The sequence below is a fragment of the Equus quagga genome, chromosome 5, assembly GCF_021613505.1.
Source record: "Equus quagga isolate Etosha38 chromosome 5, UCLA_HA_Equagga_1.0, whole genome shotgun sequence".
NCBI lineage: Eukaryota > Metazoa > Chordata > Mammalia > Perissodactyla > Equidae > Equus > Equus quagga.
The window spans coordinates 7,524,806-7,540,325 of record NC_060271.1 but is presented as its reverse complement, the minus strand read 5'-3'; the positions used below and the strand labels follow the sequence as shown (position 1 = coordinate 7,540,325).

The following is a 15,520-nucleotide window of genomic DNA, read 5'->3' as shown; positions in this document are numbered from 1 at the left end:
AAATTGAGAGCAGTGACTCTTCTTTTTTTATAAATTTCATGGATATTCTTAAACATGTTTTTCTTTCAAATGAACTTAAAAATAATTTTATTCAGCATCCTCACTGCCCCTAAATGGGACTTTATTAGAAGGATATTATATTTACATATTAATTTCAGAAGTAATGACAACTTAATATCAAGCTGTCCTATCCAGAAACATGATGAGTCTCTCCCTTATTTAAATTTTTTTTATAATGCTTCAATAAGATTTATGTTTTCTTTAGATAGCTTCTATGCTTTTCTTATTTATTCCTAGGTATTTTATTGTTTCTCTCAATTATTATAAATGGAATATTTTTCCATCCATTTCTAACTTTTTCTTTTCCAAGTGTTTTCACTTTATTTCATTTTTTCATTTTAATGTAGCAGCCAGAACCTCTAAAATAACGTTGAATAATAGAGGTGATCGTGGGTGCCCTTGGCTTGCTCCCGACTTGAACGTTCAGCATTTTATCAGTTAACGTATTTGCTGTGACTCTTTTATAATTAAGGTTTTATTATGTTTAAGTAATTTCCCTCCATTCCTACTTATTAGCAACACCCAATCAAACTTATCAAATGAGTTTTTGGCATTTCTCACTCCATTCATATAGCATTTCTCATTTGACCTGTCTTAGAATGATTCATGTTCATCAACTTCCTTTGCATTACTGGCACTTGGTCATGGAGAATTATTCTTTTTGTTATATTGTTAGATTTAATTTTCAAATTTTTAGAATGTTTGTGTCTATATTTTATAGGTGAAACCAGTCACTAGACTTTATATATATATTTATATTCTATATCAGGTTTTAATATTAAGGCTAGGTAAGCTTCATAAAATTAAGAACCTCAAATACTTATATATGGTTTGTATTTTTAAAAAGCTCTCCAGGCAATTCCAAAACATTCCACCCAAATGAGAACCACTGTAGGAGGCTTTCCTCTGTTTGGATCTTAAGCTACATTACATTTAGGCCTTTGAAGGTTGATCAAAATAAAATATCCCATGGGGTCTCCTCCTAAGACCAATATTTGTTCTCTGGGGAGAGTGACAGGGCTGAGGGTATGAAGGAGGGCACTACACTCCTTTCTAGGGCTTTTGCTGACATATGGATGCTATCACCTCTTAGCACAGGTTTAACTTATGCCAGGTCCTTTCCTCCAGATTTTTTCTTGTGTGAACCCAGTTTAAACCTCAATATATGTTCTATCATATATAATCAAGAAATCAAGATATAAAATTTGTTGGGTACATTACATTTTACCTGGTATTTAATGATCCAACCCTCTTAGACAGCATCCCATATCATTCCTTTCCCTATTTACGAGGTTTTTAACAAGCGACACTGAAACATATTCCTTACTAAAAGATAAATTACTGACAAGATACAGACCCTTCTAAACGGCTTGTAACTTAGAAGGGAAACAACACATACATACTTGAAACAAAGGGGTAGAGTGAAGAGGAAGAGAGGACACAAACATGTGGGCTCCACTCTGTCAGGCAAAGTGCCAGGTGCTTGAAATTTGTTATTGCTGTAAGTATGAAATTAAGCTCAAACCAGTCCTGAATGCCAGAGTTGGCTGCAGAGAAAGTGACAGCAAAGGGAAGTGAAATTGAGCCTGAAGCACAGGCTGTGCTCTATGCATTTCTAGTAATTAATGAATATATGCTGCTCTTACGTGTGGCCAAAGTTAGAACAGCTGTCATCAGCGAAGAAAACATGATAATCTACATTAATAAACATTTCTTTCCATGTGCACCACCCTACGCACAAGCCTCTGGGCTTGGTGGAATATGGGCAACAGACGTCAATATGAAATTTTAAAGCTCTCTATGAGGAAGAAAACAGAGAACTTGTACTTACAGGTAGTTTGTGGTTGAATCCTTTCACTCGAATAATTAAACCATGTTCTCCAGCTACCAGCTTATACTCCAGCTGTGCCACATCTGCTTCATATGCTGGTTCCGCAAGGTTATGGGTAAGGATATTGACAAAGATATCAAAGAGGACCACACTGAGAATATAAAATGCAAATAGCATCATTAATTGGCAAGAAGTAGACATGAACAGATTTGCTTCGATTTAGAGTAAGAAACTTCACTTTCAGAAGGATGTTAATTCACTACTCCAGAATGTAAGACTGTATACTAACTGAGTTCAAAGGTAAATACATGGGGCTGGCCCCGTGGCCAAGTGGTTAAGTTCATGCGCTCCGCTGCAGGCGGCCCAGTGTTTCTTTTGTTTGAATCCTGGGTGCGGACATGGCACCGCTCATCAAACCACGCTGAGGCGGCGTCCCACATGCCACAACTAGAAGGACCCACAACTAAGAATATACAACTATGTACCGGGGGGCTTTGGGGAGAAAAAGGAAAAAATAAAATCTTAAAAAAAAAAAAAAGGTAAATATAGCTTCCCCAAGACTGAGTTTCACAGGGACATTACAGAACTCTCACCTCCAGCAGTGCTCCCCAATCTTTCTCAAGTCATGCACACACAGAAAATGATATTTACACCACACAACGGCAACGTGTAAAAGGCTTCAAAGACCTAAAGGTTCCGGTTATTCCTGCAGCCTCAGTTTTCTGACTGACAAATTAAAAATCTGAGCACAGTGGGGAGAGTAATGCATTTTCCAAAGTGAATATTAAATGTTAGTGCTGCTTGTCATTTTAAGGTTGGATTTTACAGTTTAAGTGGCAAAGGGAAAGAAGAAGGACACTAACATTTCCTGAGCACCACCTACGTTTCAGGCACATTTTAGGTTCTCTGACCTCCCAAAATGCAGCTATCTACATAAATATATAAGTAATTTGCTAAGAACAAAGTATAATAGATTTCTTGATAGTCAACAGATCTATTCGTCTTCATTACAGACTGAGAGCTAACCCAAACTTATCTCCACGGAGCTTTCTCAATCTAGTGATTCTACGACCAGCCTATACCGTCAGCTTTACGGACGGCTGCTGGAGATGGAGCAGCCACAATTCCATTTTAATGTTTAGTATTGATACACATAATTTGTTTTGGGTACAGAAAAAATACATAAATCAGCACCATAGCTCAAATACTGATAGAGAAAATGATAGAATGATTCAGAATGAAACAATCAAAATAACTTTTCAATAATAAAGAAAATATTTTCCAGAAAAGAGGACAGTTGCTTACTTTGCTGCAGACTTCTGTATCAAAGGTGAGATCAAATGGAAACGTATATATGCTAAAAGAAAAAAGAACATAGATAAGAAAATGTAGGCCAGAGGCCTCAAACATTTTATACATCTGCTATTTTCCCTTAATATCATGTTTCTTAAAAATTCTAAAATAAACCAGTAATCCTTAGATCCACATTACATTTTTATCTTTAACAGTCTTTAAAAAGTAATATTTACCATTTCAAACAGTGTCCAGAAGCAGACTTTAATCTGTAGGAAGACCAGATATATAGACAGATACACAGAGAAGCCTATGAACACCCATATTTATCAAAGCTTTGGTCAAGCTTTACAGAAGTATACACGTCAATAACGTCAAGGGAACAATCCCAATGCTCACAGAAAGTTCTAGCAGAGCCTTTCTGAAGCTGAATAAACATTTAGAACATTTTTAGAAACTCTTATAAGCTATTCAAGAAAAACTGAGGAAACACCTTCCCAATAAACTCAAGTCTCCCTCAGAGCTGGAGTGCAGCTGTGCTGAAGTTAGGATATGGGTTAGACGGCAGCCAAGGACACTCAGCCTTGGATTCCAGGTGGCTCCAGTAAGTTCCTATGCTATGCATGAGCATAAGAAATAAAGAGGCAACACAGTTTGGGCTAACACATTGAAGACAAGAACTTTGAGTCTGCTTAACTGAGGACTATGCTTCCTTTATGCTGAAAAACAACTGGTAGAGAGAGGAGGATGTTTCACATTTGTAACGCTGGACTAGGCTGTCTATTGTGTCTAAGAATAACTTCCTTCAGTGTACTCTCATTCTCTCTCTTTTAGAAAATAATGGCTTAAGAAATACTACCTATTTCCTAAGATGGCCAAACAACTGGCTCTGCTTTCATTTAACTGAAGGGGAATATCTGAAGACAACTTCATTTTAGGCTTGAATCTGTATTTCCCGGAATCTGTAGTGTCTACAAGGATCTCTGTGACAGCACAGGAGCACAGTATGGATCTGACAGCCAAGCCTAGAAAAGGTCTTCAAATGGAAGGGGAAGCGGAGAGGCAGGGAGGTGACAGACACGGGAAAAAGCCTGCTACAAAGCTGAGAAAGATTTGTTCTACTTATTTCACTCCTTGTAGGGACGGAAACATTTTACCTTTGGGGATTTTGAATTTGTTGTCCTTCTTATACCACAGGCAACCTTGTGGAGTATTCACAATTTTAACAGGGTATTCTGTCTCAGGGCAATCAAAAGCCTTCAACATGAAGTCCGTGGCTAACAAAAGAAAAAAAGTAATAATTCATTCAGGTATTTCAACAGGATTCTCAGCAATCTGTTCTTGGTTTCCGAAGTCTAAGCAACTTTTCTTTGTGGCAAAAATAAGCCAAATTCAAATGCTGGAGTACAATAAATTAGTAGAACAATACTGAAAAGGAAATTCTCTAGGCCGTGAACTAAACGAACCCCGCTGGTCTGTGACTGCCCAAGAGTTGATTCTGCCCTCTCCACATTTTGATTCCTGCCCTTTGTCAAAGACATCCGTAACTGTGAGGGGGACCCTTGGTCAGGATGATTGTACGCACCAATTTACAAATGAGTCTCTTCTTGAATGAGAATGTCTTTCACTAACCCTACGGGCATTCGAAAGGTTACAAAAACAGTTCTACTTGAACAAAGTTAAACTTGTCCTTTAGGTTAATGAAAACATAAACTGTTTCATCAATATGTAGGTGAGAAATAGCTAATTTAGGAAAACAAGAATTTTTTAGTACCTGCTATATTTATTAAAAAGAACTAAGCTGGGGCTGGCCCCGTGGCCGAGTGGTTAAGTTCACGCGCTCCGCTGCAGGCGGCCCAGTGTTTCGTTGGTTCGAATCCTGGGCGCGGACATGGCACTGCTCATCAAACCATGCTGAGGCAGCGTCCCACATGCCACAACTAGGACCCACAACGAAGAATATACAACTACGTACTGGGGGGCTTTGGGGAGAAAAAGTAAAAATAAAATCTTAAAAAAAATAAAATAAAATAAAAAATAAAAAGAACTAAGCTATTTAGATATTTAAGTTCAAGATGTGGAACTCAATTGTCTAAAACATGCCAGACTTTTTTTTTCAAGTTGTTTTTTTTCCTAATTGAGGTTAGATTCACATAACATAAAAATGACCATTTTAAAGTGAACAATTCAGGGGCATTTAGTATACTCACAATGTTGTGTCTAGTTTCTATACAGTTTCAAAATATTTTCATCACCCCAAAAGGAAACCCCCATACCCATTAAGTAGTTGCCCCCCATTATCCACTCCCTCCAGCACTGCAACCATCAATGTGTGTTCTGTCTCTATGGATTCACCTACTCTGAATATTTCACATGAATGGAATCATACAAAACGTGAACCCTTGTGTCTGGCTTCTTTCATTCAGCATAATGTTTTCAAGAGTCATCTGTGTTGCAGCATGTATCAGTACCTCATTTCTTTTATGACTCAATAATACGCCACCATATATACTATACACCATAATTTGTTTATTCATTTGTTAACTGATGGACATTTGGGCTGTTTCCACCTTTTGGCTATTGTGAATAATGCTGCTATGAACATGCATGTACATGTATTTGTTTGAGCACCTGTTTTCAGTACTTTTGAGTATATCCTAGGAGTGGAATTGCTGGGAAAAAATGGCATTCTGAGTAAATTAGTTATATACAAGTGTAACCTTTGACCCAGACCAGTGGCTTTCTCATAGTTAGAAATGTTTTCCACCGCAAGCTAGGAGACGAACAGATACACACATATATACCTATGTGGAACAAAAGTTCTTGAAATAATACCCTTTATGCAATGAAACATTTTGCTATTTCCCATTCTAATTTTTTTTTAATGCTTTCACAACTCATTACACTGACGTCACAACTCATTACACTGATTTCACAATCCTCTAGTAGATTGCAACCTGTAGTTTAAAAACATTACAGCAAGATAAGGGCAATTCCTCCAGAGACTGACATGAAAGGATCGCTATGATCTACAAGAAAAAGCAAAAGCTCCAGCAAGCCCCAAGATCTGTGTTTAAGTCCTGCTTCCTCTCTTCACCAAGTGAATAATCTAGGATAATTCACGTTGCTTTTTTGACCCTTGGTCTTCTCATTTGGAAAAGTAAAAAAAAACCAGTAATGCCCAACCCAGAGTATTACTTGGAAACTCAAATATGAATTCAAATGACACTTTGTAAAATGTACCATACAAAGTCCTATTTGTTTTGCTTATTACCACATGGATGAATTATGTATAATGATTGATATTTCACTGACCTATGTATTTGTTTTCAGCTGGAAGATGAAGATCTGGATTTAATTCAAAATTCGTCTTCCACAGTTCAGCCCAAGAGTTTTCAACATCTGTAGAGATGAAAAAACAACCGATCCAATAAACAATGCAATGTTCAGAATCCTGCTAATAACAAACCAGTCAACAAGGGGCCTTCACAATCAATTTTTCCTTTCTCAGGAAAACTGTGAGTGACATATCCAGGCATTCTAGACTCTTGCTATTCACAGCATGGTCTCAGTAGCATTGGTATCACCTGCGAGTTTGTTAAGACATGCAGAATCTCAGGCCCTACCCCAGAGCTACTGAATCAGAAACTGTATTTTAATAACATCTCCAGATGATACATATGTACACTGAAGTCTAAGAAGCACTTTTCTGAAACACAGTCAAAACTCTGCCCACGAACCACCAAGATAACGTGATTTTTTTCACTAGCTAATATAGATATAAACATAGCAAAAAATAATTTCCTGCAAAGTAGCATAAATAATTTTCATTTCAAAGTAAATTTATAAAAAATACATATACTTTTCCTCTAGAGGAACCATCAGACAAATTATTAAGGAATAAAAATTCCCAGGTGAGTCAGTTTTAAACGTAGAACAATTGTTAAAATATTTTACCTTCCATACTATACTGAGTCCCAAACCATTTCTCCTTGAGATCACATTTTCCCTCATTAGCACCAGACAGTAGAACAAGATTTGCTTTTGGAGGGACTAGCTGATCAAGGGCTTCAGCAATGACCTAATAAGGAGCAGGAGGGGGGTAGGGGGTGGGGAGAGAGACAACAACAACAACTTTAACCTAATACATCTCTGTTAAAAAGGCAAAGTCACATTTTGTTAGACACCTCCAAAATCCTAGCATCTTGATGCTCATGAAACTATTTATCTATAGTCCATAAACATCCTAATTTATAAAACTTCATTAGTCTATCAGTTGTTTCAAATATGTTTCTGGATAATACCATAAACAGTGCTTATCTCAAATCCTACACAGTAACAGTACTAGCAGTAAAAATAGCTATCATTTACTAGGCTTTTACAATGTGCTAGGTAGCGTTTAACATACATTATCTCATTTAATCCTAAAAACAACCCTAAGGTTACTCGTTTTATAGAAAATAATGTTCAGCTTCAGAGGTTAAAGGTTAAGTAATTTGCTCAGGTTAAAGATTATGTAATCTGCACAGAACAACACAGCTTGAAATAAGTGGTAAAAGTGGACTTCTAACCAAGTTTGTCCACGGTTCCAGAGACTATGCTCTTAAGTGCTGTGTATTATGAGACCTCATACCCAGGAAGCAGGGAAATGTTCCCAGCGTAGGGCCCCCTTCAACAATCCTTCCGCTACGATAAGGACTAAACACAAGATCTTGTGGGTTAAATTTAAAACCCTACCTACCATTAGACACCACTTCTTTGAGAAAAAACAATAAAAGGTGGTTCAGAAAAAAACACTTGGAGCCCTGGGCACAACCATCCTAAAGAGATGACAAGAATGTGTGGTAGCTGCTTCTTCCTTTCTCTTTCCCTGCCCTCTTTCAATAGTAGTTTTGGAACCCCCTATATCAAAGTTTCTCACCCTTGGCATCATCAACATCTTGAGCCAGATAATTCTTTGTTGTGGACTGCTGTCTTCTGCATTGTAGGATGTTTAGCTGCTTCTCTGGCTGCTACCCACTAGATGCCAAGAGCACCTCCCAGCTGTGACAACCAAATGTCTCCAGACATTGACAAATATCCCCTGGGGGCAAAATCACCCTTGGTTGAGAACTGCTGCCTTAAATGGAACAAAATGACTTATTCCCCAGGAGTAGTGGAGGAAAGACCCTGACCAACTATTTATTTGTATGTAATAATATCTATAAATCGTATGTTTCAAGTTCAAGGAATCTCATATTTTTCTTTTTTTTTTTCTTTTTTAAGATTTTTATTTTTCCTTTTTCTACCCAAAGCCCCCTGGTACATAGTTGTGTATTTTTAGTTGTGGGTCCTTCTATTGTGGCATGTGGGATGCCACCTCAGTATGGCTTGATGAGTGGTGCCATGTCCGTGCCCAGGATTTGAACCAGTGAAACCCTGGGCCGCCTCAGTGGAGCGCGCGAACTTAACCACTCGGCCACGGGGCCAGCCTCTCATATTTTTCTTGTAAATATTTTCAAAATGATTAAAATTTAATTGTCCAGAGTCTCCAATTGAATTAAAAGGTAAGCTAAACAATTTTCTGAGTAAGCTTAGCAGTTAAAGCACATAATTGTTAGCAATCACTTTAACTCTTTTAGTAGAAGTTTTAACACTTGAAAAATAGTGACAATAGTACCCAAGAAGAGGACTTGATTTTCTCCTGATGTTAAAACATAAGCACATACAAGAATCATGTAAAATTATCCATGAAACTATTGATACTTTTCTGTTTAAACAAGCAAAAAACTTGACTAAATATAACCAAGTTTTCTCCATTCCCACAGTTCTTAAATACATCTCTACGCTTTGTCACCCTCCTCTTTCTCTAAAAATAAGTTTTAGAAATGGAAACCTCCTTACTTCTGGTTTGTATTCAAAAAGAAGCTGGTCTCCAGTGAGGAAGTCCTGCAGGGGGTACAGCTGCATGTTTTCACACATGTTTTCCACATACTCAACTGGGTCTGTCTGTAAAGAGAGAAAATTATTTCACACCAGACACTCCCCATTATTATCCTTAATTTGCCACAAAAACCAATACTTTTTCTCTTTTTTAACAATGAAACCAAAATATTCTGAACGGATATAACCAGATAAAACTGCAGCTTAAGGATCTGATGCTCAGAATTCTAAGAAAAGTCAGCCAAAGCTACTATCTTAAAGGAGCTTAACCTAAGACCCCTCCCGTCCCCCACTCTGAGCCTCACAACACACTAGGCTCTAATCACGTCACAACTTCTTCATGATAGCAATTATAACACAAAACTGCAAATGCTTAGTTACACGTCAAGTGCCCAACATGACTGTGAGGTCCCTAAAGACACGGTCTTCATCATTTTATCACTACAACACTATCAACTAAAAACTATTTGTAAGCATGAATCAAATAGATGCAGAAAGCAAAATGTGTCATTAGATAAAAGTCTGGATGTAACAAGTTACATTAATCAGTATATTACTTCAGTTTAAAACTGAAAGAGTGACCACAAGTTCTCTAACCTATGACATAGAAATGCTTTTCCAGAGGAAAGCAATTAATTTATGTAATTATTGAGCACCCAGATGCACAAAATCTTAAAATTGACGGGTTCTTTACATACCAGGAGAGTCCATTCCCACATTTTACAATGAGGAAATATAATACTCGGATTGATTAGGTGACTTGCCCAAGCTCACACAGTAAGCGACAAGCAAAGTAGACACTAGAACTCAGGCCTCCTAACGTAGCAGCAAACACTGTTTCCAAAATACCACACACGCCCAGTCCTTTACTAGACAATATGGGTTGTTCTCTCATCTCATGGAAGACAGAATAGAAGTGAAGGTTACTGCATTCAGGGAGGAGAAATGAGACAGGCATCCACCAAACTAGAGACCACAGGTATATGTTATCTACTACATTATCACATAAAAATAGAAGAAGGAAAAAGGAAAGATTCATTGTTAGTCTTTTTGCCCTACTTCAGGAACATTCCTGAATCACCAAGCTGACTAGTCACTAAAGTGCTATTATTGTTTAAAAGGACTCTTCCTACTCTGTTCTAATTTTTTTAATCAGTTATTTTCACCAGCCACTTATTTATAAGTTAACTGCTCTAATCTAATCAGGACCCTGGCTAGAAGCAGCTCTTTGGTGCCACGGCAAGAGAGAAGGTACTGGGAAAAACACGAAAATGCTATCCTTTAATTTTTTTAAATATTTAATTCACATAACATAAAATTTACACTTCTTTTTTTTTTTCTTCTCCAAAAGCCCCCCAGTAAACAGTTGTATATTCTAGTTGTGAGTGCCTCTGGTTGTGCTATGTGGGACGCCACCTCAACATGGCCTGATGAGCGGTGCCACATTCACGCCCAGGATGCGAAATGGTGAAACCCTGGGCCACTGAAGTGGAGTGTGCGAATTTAACCACTCGGCCACAGGGCTGGCCCCAAAATTTACACTTCTAAAGCGTACAATTAAAGATGAAATGAAAAACAAAGTGTACAGTTCAGTGCTTTTTAGTACATGCACAAAGTTGTGCAACCATCAGCCCTATCTAGTTCCAGAATATTTTCATCACTCCAAAAGAAAACCCCCATACCCATTAAGCAATCACTCCCTGCTACCCACTCTCCCCAGCCACTGGCAACCATCAATCTGTGTTCTATCTCTAAAGATCTACCTATTCTTGATATTTCATATAAATGTAATCATATCACATGTGACGTTGCATCTGGCTTCTTTCATTCAGCATGTTTTTAAGGTTCATCCAGGTTGTAGTAGGAATCAGTACTTCATTCTTTTGATGGCTGAATAATATTCCATAGTATGAATATTCTACATTTTGTTTAACCATCCGTCTGTTGGTGGACACTTGGGTTGTTTCCATTTTCTGGCTATAATGAATAATGCTGTTATGAACACTTGTATACAAGTATTTGTGTGGACATGTGTTTTCAATTCTCTTGAGTGTATACCTAGGAGTGGAATCACTGGCTTGTATGGTAACTCTATGTCTAACTCTTTTTTTTTTAATTTTTTAAATTTTTTAATTATTTTTTTTGAGGAAGATTAGCCCTGAGCTAACTACTGCCAATCCTCCTCTTTTTGCTGAGGAAGACTGGCACTGAGCTAACATCCGTGCCCATCTTCCTCTACTTTATACGTGGGATGCCTACCACAGCGTGTCTTTTGCCAAGCAGTGCCATGTCCACACCCGGGATCCAAACCGGCGAACCCCGGGCCGCTGAGAAGAAGAATGGGTGAACTTACCCACTGCGCCACCAGGCCAGCCCCTATGTCTAACTTTTTAAGGAACTGCCAAACTGTTTTCCAAAGCAGATTCACCATTTTACATTCCCACCAGCCATGTATGAGGGTTCTAATTTCTCTATCTTCTCCAACACTTACTATCCATCCTCTAATTTTTTTGTCCACTACAAACTCTCACTACCTTCCATTATTGTTACATTATTCCTGTTTTTATGCCTACAGAAAAACACTTAAACAGCTTTCCTCTAGTTCCAACAGTTGATTTGTAAGACATACTGAGTCCAAGTTCCTACGTGAAATAAATTTTTTTTAATTTCTTAATTTAAAAAAACTGGTTTGAAAAGTTCAAAAAGGGCATTCCTATTTGCCTTTATTGATGAAGACCAGAAAAAAGGCTGAAGAGAAGACATTCCAACTTTGTTAATAAAACAGAAACATAAAAGCTGAAATAAACTGAGCTACAGGAGTTAGCCTAGCAGCTCACACAGACATGGAGCTTTCTGCTCTGTTCTGACTTTGCACTGATTAGGTTTTAATCTAAGGTGTTCTAACTCATATTTTAAAATCAAGACGAGCATTCATGAATATTGCCAAAGGCAAAAAAAAAGGAAGAGCTACAAAATGGGGAGATGTCAGTAAAAAGATATCTTGAAATGTCTTGCCAAGAAGAAACTGGAGGGGCAGAAAGAAAATGTCTCACCCAACCAGTGCTAAAAAGCAGATCCCCAAAAAAGGAATTTGGGTCTCACTATGGTTGTAGTCCACAATTCTTGCTCCTACTCCTTCCCTGCCACAGTTCTGGCCCACATGTTGCCATCACAGCTGGTAAGGACACAGAACAAAATCACTTCTGGTAAGGTGGATGGCGAGACTCGTGGGTTCTAGGCAGATCAATCTATTTACAGGGAGGACCGTCTATAGGACTCTCTAATGGTTAATATAAGTCACAGCAACCTTTCTATTTTCATAGAATAAGATTCCTATTTCAACTTCGAATGACTTGAAGTCTACAGAGATTACATTGGGATCAACAGCAGCTGAAAGCGCACAGGTTTGTGACCTTGTCCTCACGCACTTAAGTCCTTTCTGCTTAGAGGACACATTCAGAGAGTCGCCTCTGGTGATGATTCAACATCCTCTAAATCAGGAGCCCTTAACCGAGGGTCCGCAGACATCTTCCAAAAGGTATCAGTGGACAAATTCAGGGAGAGATGGTGGTACATGAATTTGGTTGGGAAGAAATTACATATTTATTTTCACTAACCTCTAACTTAGCATTTTTATTCAATTATGAATATAGGCAACAAACCCCAGTAGTATTAGCAGCAACTATGACTATAATCATTAGAGATCACAATATAGTTGTTGCAAATATCTCAAAATATCACACTCACTGCTACTGAAAATTGTAATAATTACTAGACCTTATTTAATATATTAATAAAGAGACATATTACCATCTTTCACTATTTTGAATACTTTATTTCAGCATTCCTTTGTAAACTACTGTATTTTATTTTATGCACTTGAAAACATTATTCTATGGACTGTATAATATTTAACAATATTGTTTCAACGTTAAATTTCCCAAGTGTGACAATTTTAGTGCGGTTATGCAAGAGAATACATTTGTTTGTAGCAGATACATGCTAAAAAACATTTAGGTGTGAAGTATCATATCCGTAAATAAATCTCAAATGTTTTGGGAAAAAAATACACATACATATAAGGAGAGAGAGAAGAAAGAAAATATGGCAAAATATTACCAATTGGAATCCAGGCAAGGGATATACCAGTGTTCATTGTACTAACCATGGCAATTTTTCCAAGAGTTTAAAAAATTACAGGGATGAATATTATTGTGAGGAGGGGTCCACACGCTTCAATAGATTTCCAAAGGGATCCAAGGCACAAAAAGGGTTTAAAAAAAACCCTGCTCTAAACTCCTTACCTTTCAGCCATATGTAATACCTTCGTTTCATATACTCTGTGCTACAGACACATAGGAAATTCACGATGCCCGAGTTCCTTACTCATGTGCTGCCCATTGCTCAGAACGTATCCAAACCTCACCCATTTTTTAATGCTGAACTCAACTAAAATTTACCACATACACAAACTTCCCTAATCTTATTCTAATCAAGGCAAATGCTCTCCTTGCCCTGAAATCCCAAAGCACAGTGTCTACTATTACATGTGGTAATCACCACAGATTATTTCGTAGAATGTCTTCACAATATCTGAACTCCCAAAATATCAAACACTATAGTAAGCTCTCCATGAATGTTTATCAAAAAGATAGACAGACGGACGACTACATAAATAATTGTCACACATGATCTGTATCAATCTACCTAATCCTCTCACGGTTTGTTACTCAGTATAAACACTCAAAAACACAAGAGTTAATTTTCATATGGCCTCAAGGCCATCTTGAGACTCACATGACAGACAGTGGCAGAACTAAAACTCTAGTGACACCTCCAAAAAGAGAAACAATGTCCACACCAGTTTCAACTTGGTCACAGATAACATTCAAAAGGAATTTGACTTCCAGTACCTGTTCTTGGTAATGAAATTCATTATCCTCAATTTTCTGAATCTCTTCAAAAATTCTGTGAAAGAAGAAAATGATAATAATTAGAAGACATATTTAAATTTCTCATTAGAATCATCAGCAAGAAAAGAGAAGCATAAAAATAAACATAAACCTTTAGGGTACATTCACATATAGAGGAGTAAGGATATGGAGCCAGGAAGGGAAATTAAGCAGGAAATGCCTGAAAAACCATTAAGGCATTGACTAAAGCATGTCAATTGGCAACCTGAAGGCTAAAATATACAAGGATTGACATCTGGCCTAATTCTAATAAGTATGTATTACCTTTTTTCTGGGCCTAGCTTCTGCAGCATTTTTAAATACTGGAAGACAGTATGAGCAACCTGAAAACAAAACATTTGATTATACTTTTGCATAAAGTGGTATCTATATATAAAAAAAACCCTTCACTTTAATTATTTACCTCATAGAAATGTTCATAACCCTCATCAGTCAATGTAATAGAAATGCTGAAGACTGAGTAAGTAGAATTTTGCTCAAATCCCGTCTCACCATTTCCACCAAATAGTGCAAGAGCCCAGCACCTATAGTTAGAAAACAAAAATCTAATCAATATCTTGGGATTGACAGCCTACAAGTAGTTTAAGAAAATAAGTAGGCTTTCTACGTAAAATTTGGGAAGCTCAGTCTTTGATGCAAACATGCTTTCCAAAAGTAAGTTTAAAAGTACAAATTTTAAAAGCACTCCTAAGGATTGTAGTGCATGCAAGAATCACCAGAAGGAAATAATACTGTATTTACTTGTTTAAGGAAATATTAATATATATTACAACATAGTAAAATATTAACAGTCTTATGAAGCCATAGTAATTTCTGTTGAAGAGAACTGCACAAAACATTAAAATTATGGTTGTTGGAGGCATTACACTCATCCCTTTTTTTTTTTTTTTTTGGAGGAAGACTGGCCCTGAGCTAACATCCCTGCCCATCTTCCTCCACTTTATATGTGGGACGCCTACTACAGCATGGCTTGCCAAGCGGTGCCATGTCCACACCCAGGATCTGAACTGGCGAACCCCAGGCTGCTGAAGTGGAATGTGTGCACTTAACCGCTGCGCCAAAGGGCCGGCCCCCACTCATCCCTTTTTGAACCTGTCTCCCAGGAGGAGCCTTAAAACACTTCAGATACATCCCTACTTGAAAGACTGTCAAGTGAGCTCTGAGATTATCAGCTAACCTACATAGGTTGTCTAGGAAAGAAGCAATGAGACTGTATCTTTACCTAACTAGAATAATCCTGAAAACCTAAAATGAAGAGGGAAGAAGCCAGAAGGAAGAATTTGAAATGTTAATAAAGTTCAGTAAAGTAGAAAGGTTGTGCACATCTCAAAGCATATTACATTTATTGTGTAAGACACATACGGACCCAATATCATTAGTTTATTCTTTCATAATAACCTTGACCTTTCAGCTTTCTTTGAATGTTCTGTTACACATCAAT

The 15,520-nt window shown here is 37.5% G+C and overlaps 1 protein-coding gene across 4 annotated transcripts in view; it reads right to left on the bottom strand.

The window, feature by feature from the left end:
• NRDC (nardilysin convertase) overlaps positions 1-15,520 on the bottom strand; it is a 95,678-nt gene that overhangs the window by 10,255 nt on the left and 69,903 nt on the right. For all 4 annotated transcript variants that reach the window (XR_006888604.1, XM_046661102.1, XM_046661103.1 and 1 more), the window contains 9 exons: positions 14,483-14,603; positions 14,344-14,402; positions 14,020-14,074; positions 9,068-9,172; positions 7,142-7,265; positions 6,500-6,586; positions 4,342-4,461; positions 3,197-3,248; positions 1,892-2,042 (listed from right to left, as the gene is read on the bottom strand). Coding sequence is in view for 3 of the 4 variants with exons in the window: in XM_046661102.1 (XP_046517058.1) it covers positions 1,892-2,042; positions 3,197-3,248; positions 4,342-4,461; positions 6,500-6,586; positions 7,142-7,265; positions 9,068-9,172; positions 14,020-14,074; positions 14,344-14,402; positions 14,483-14,603 (874 nt within the window). In the remaining variant the exon portion in view is untranslated. The remainder of the gene's footprint in view (positions 1-1,891; positions 2,043-3,196; positions 3,249-4,341; positions 4,462-6,499; positions 6,587-7,141; positions 7,266-9,067; positions 9,173-14,019; positions 14,075-14,343; positions 14,403-14,482; positions 14,604-15,520) is intronic.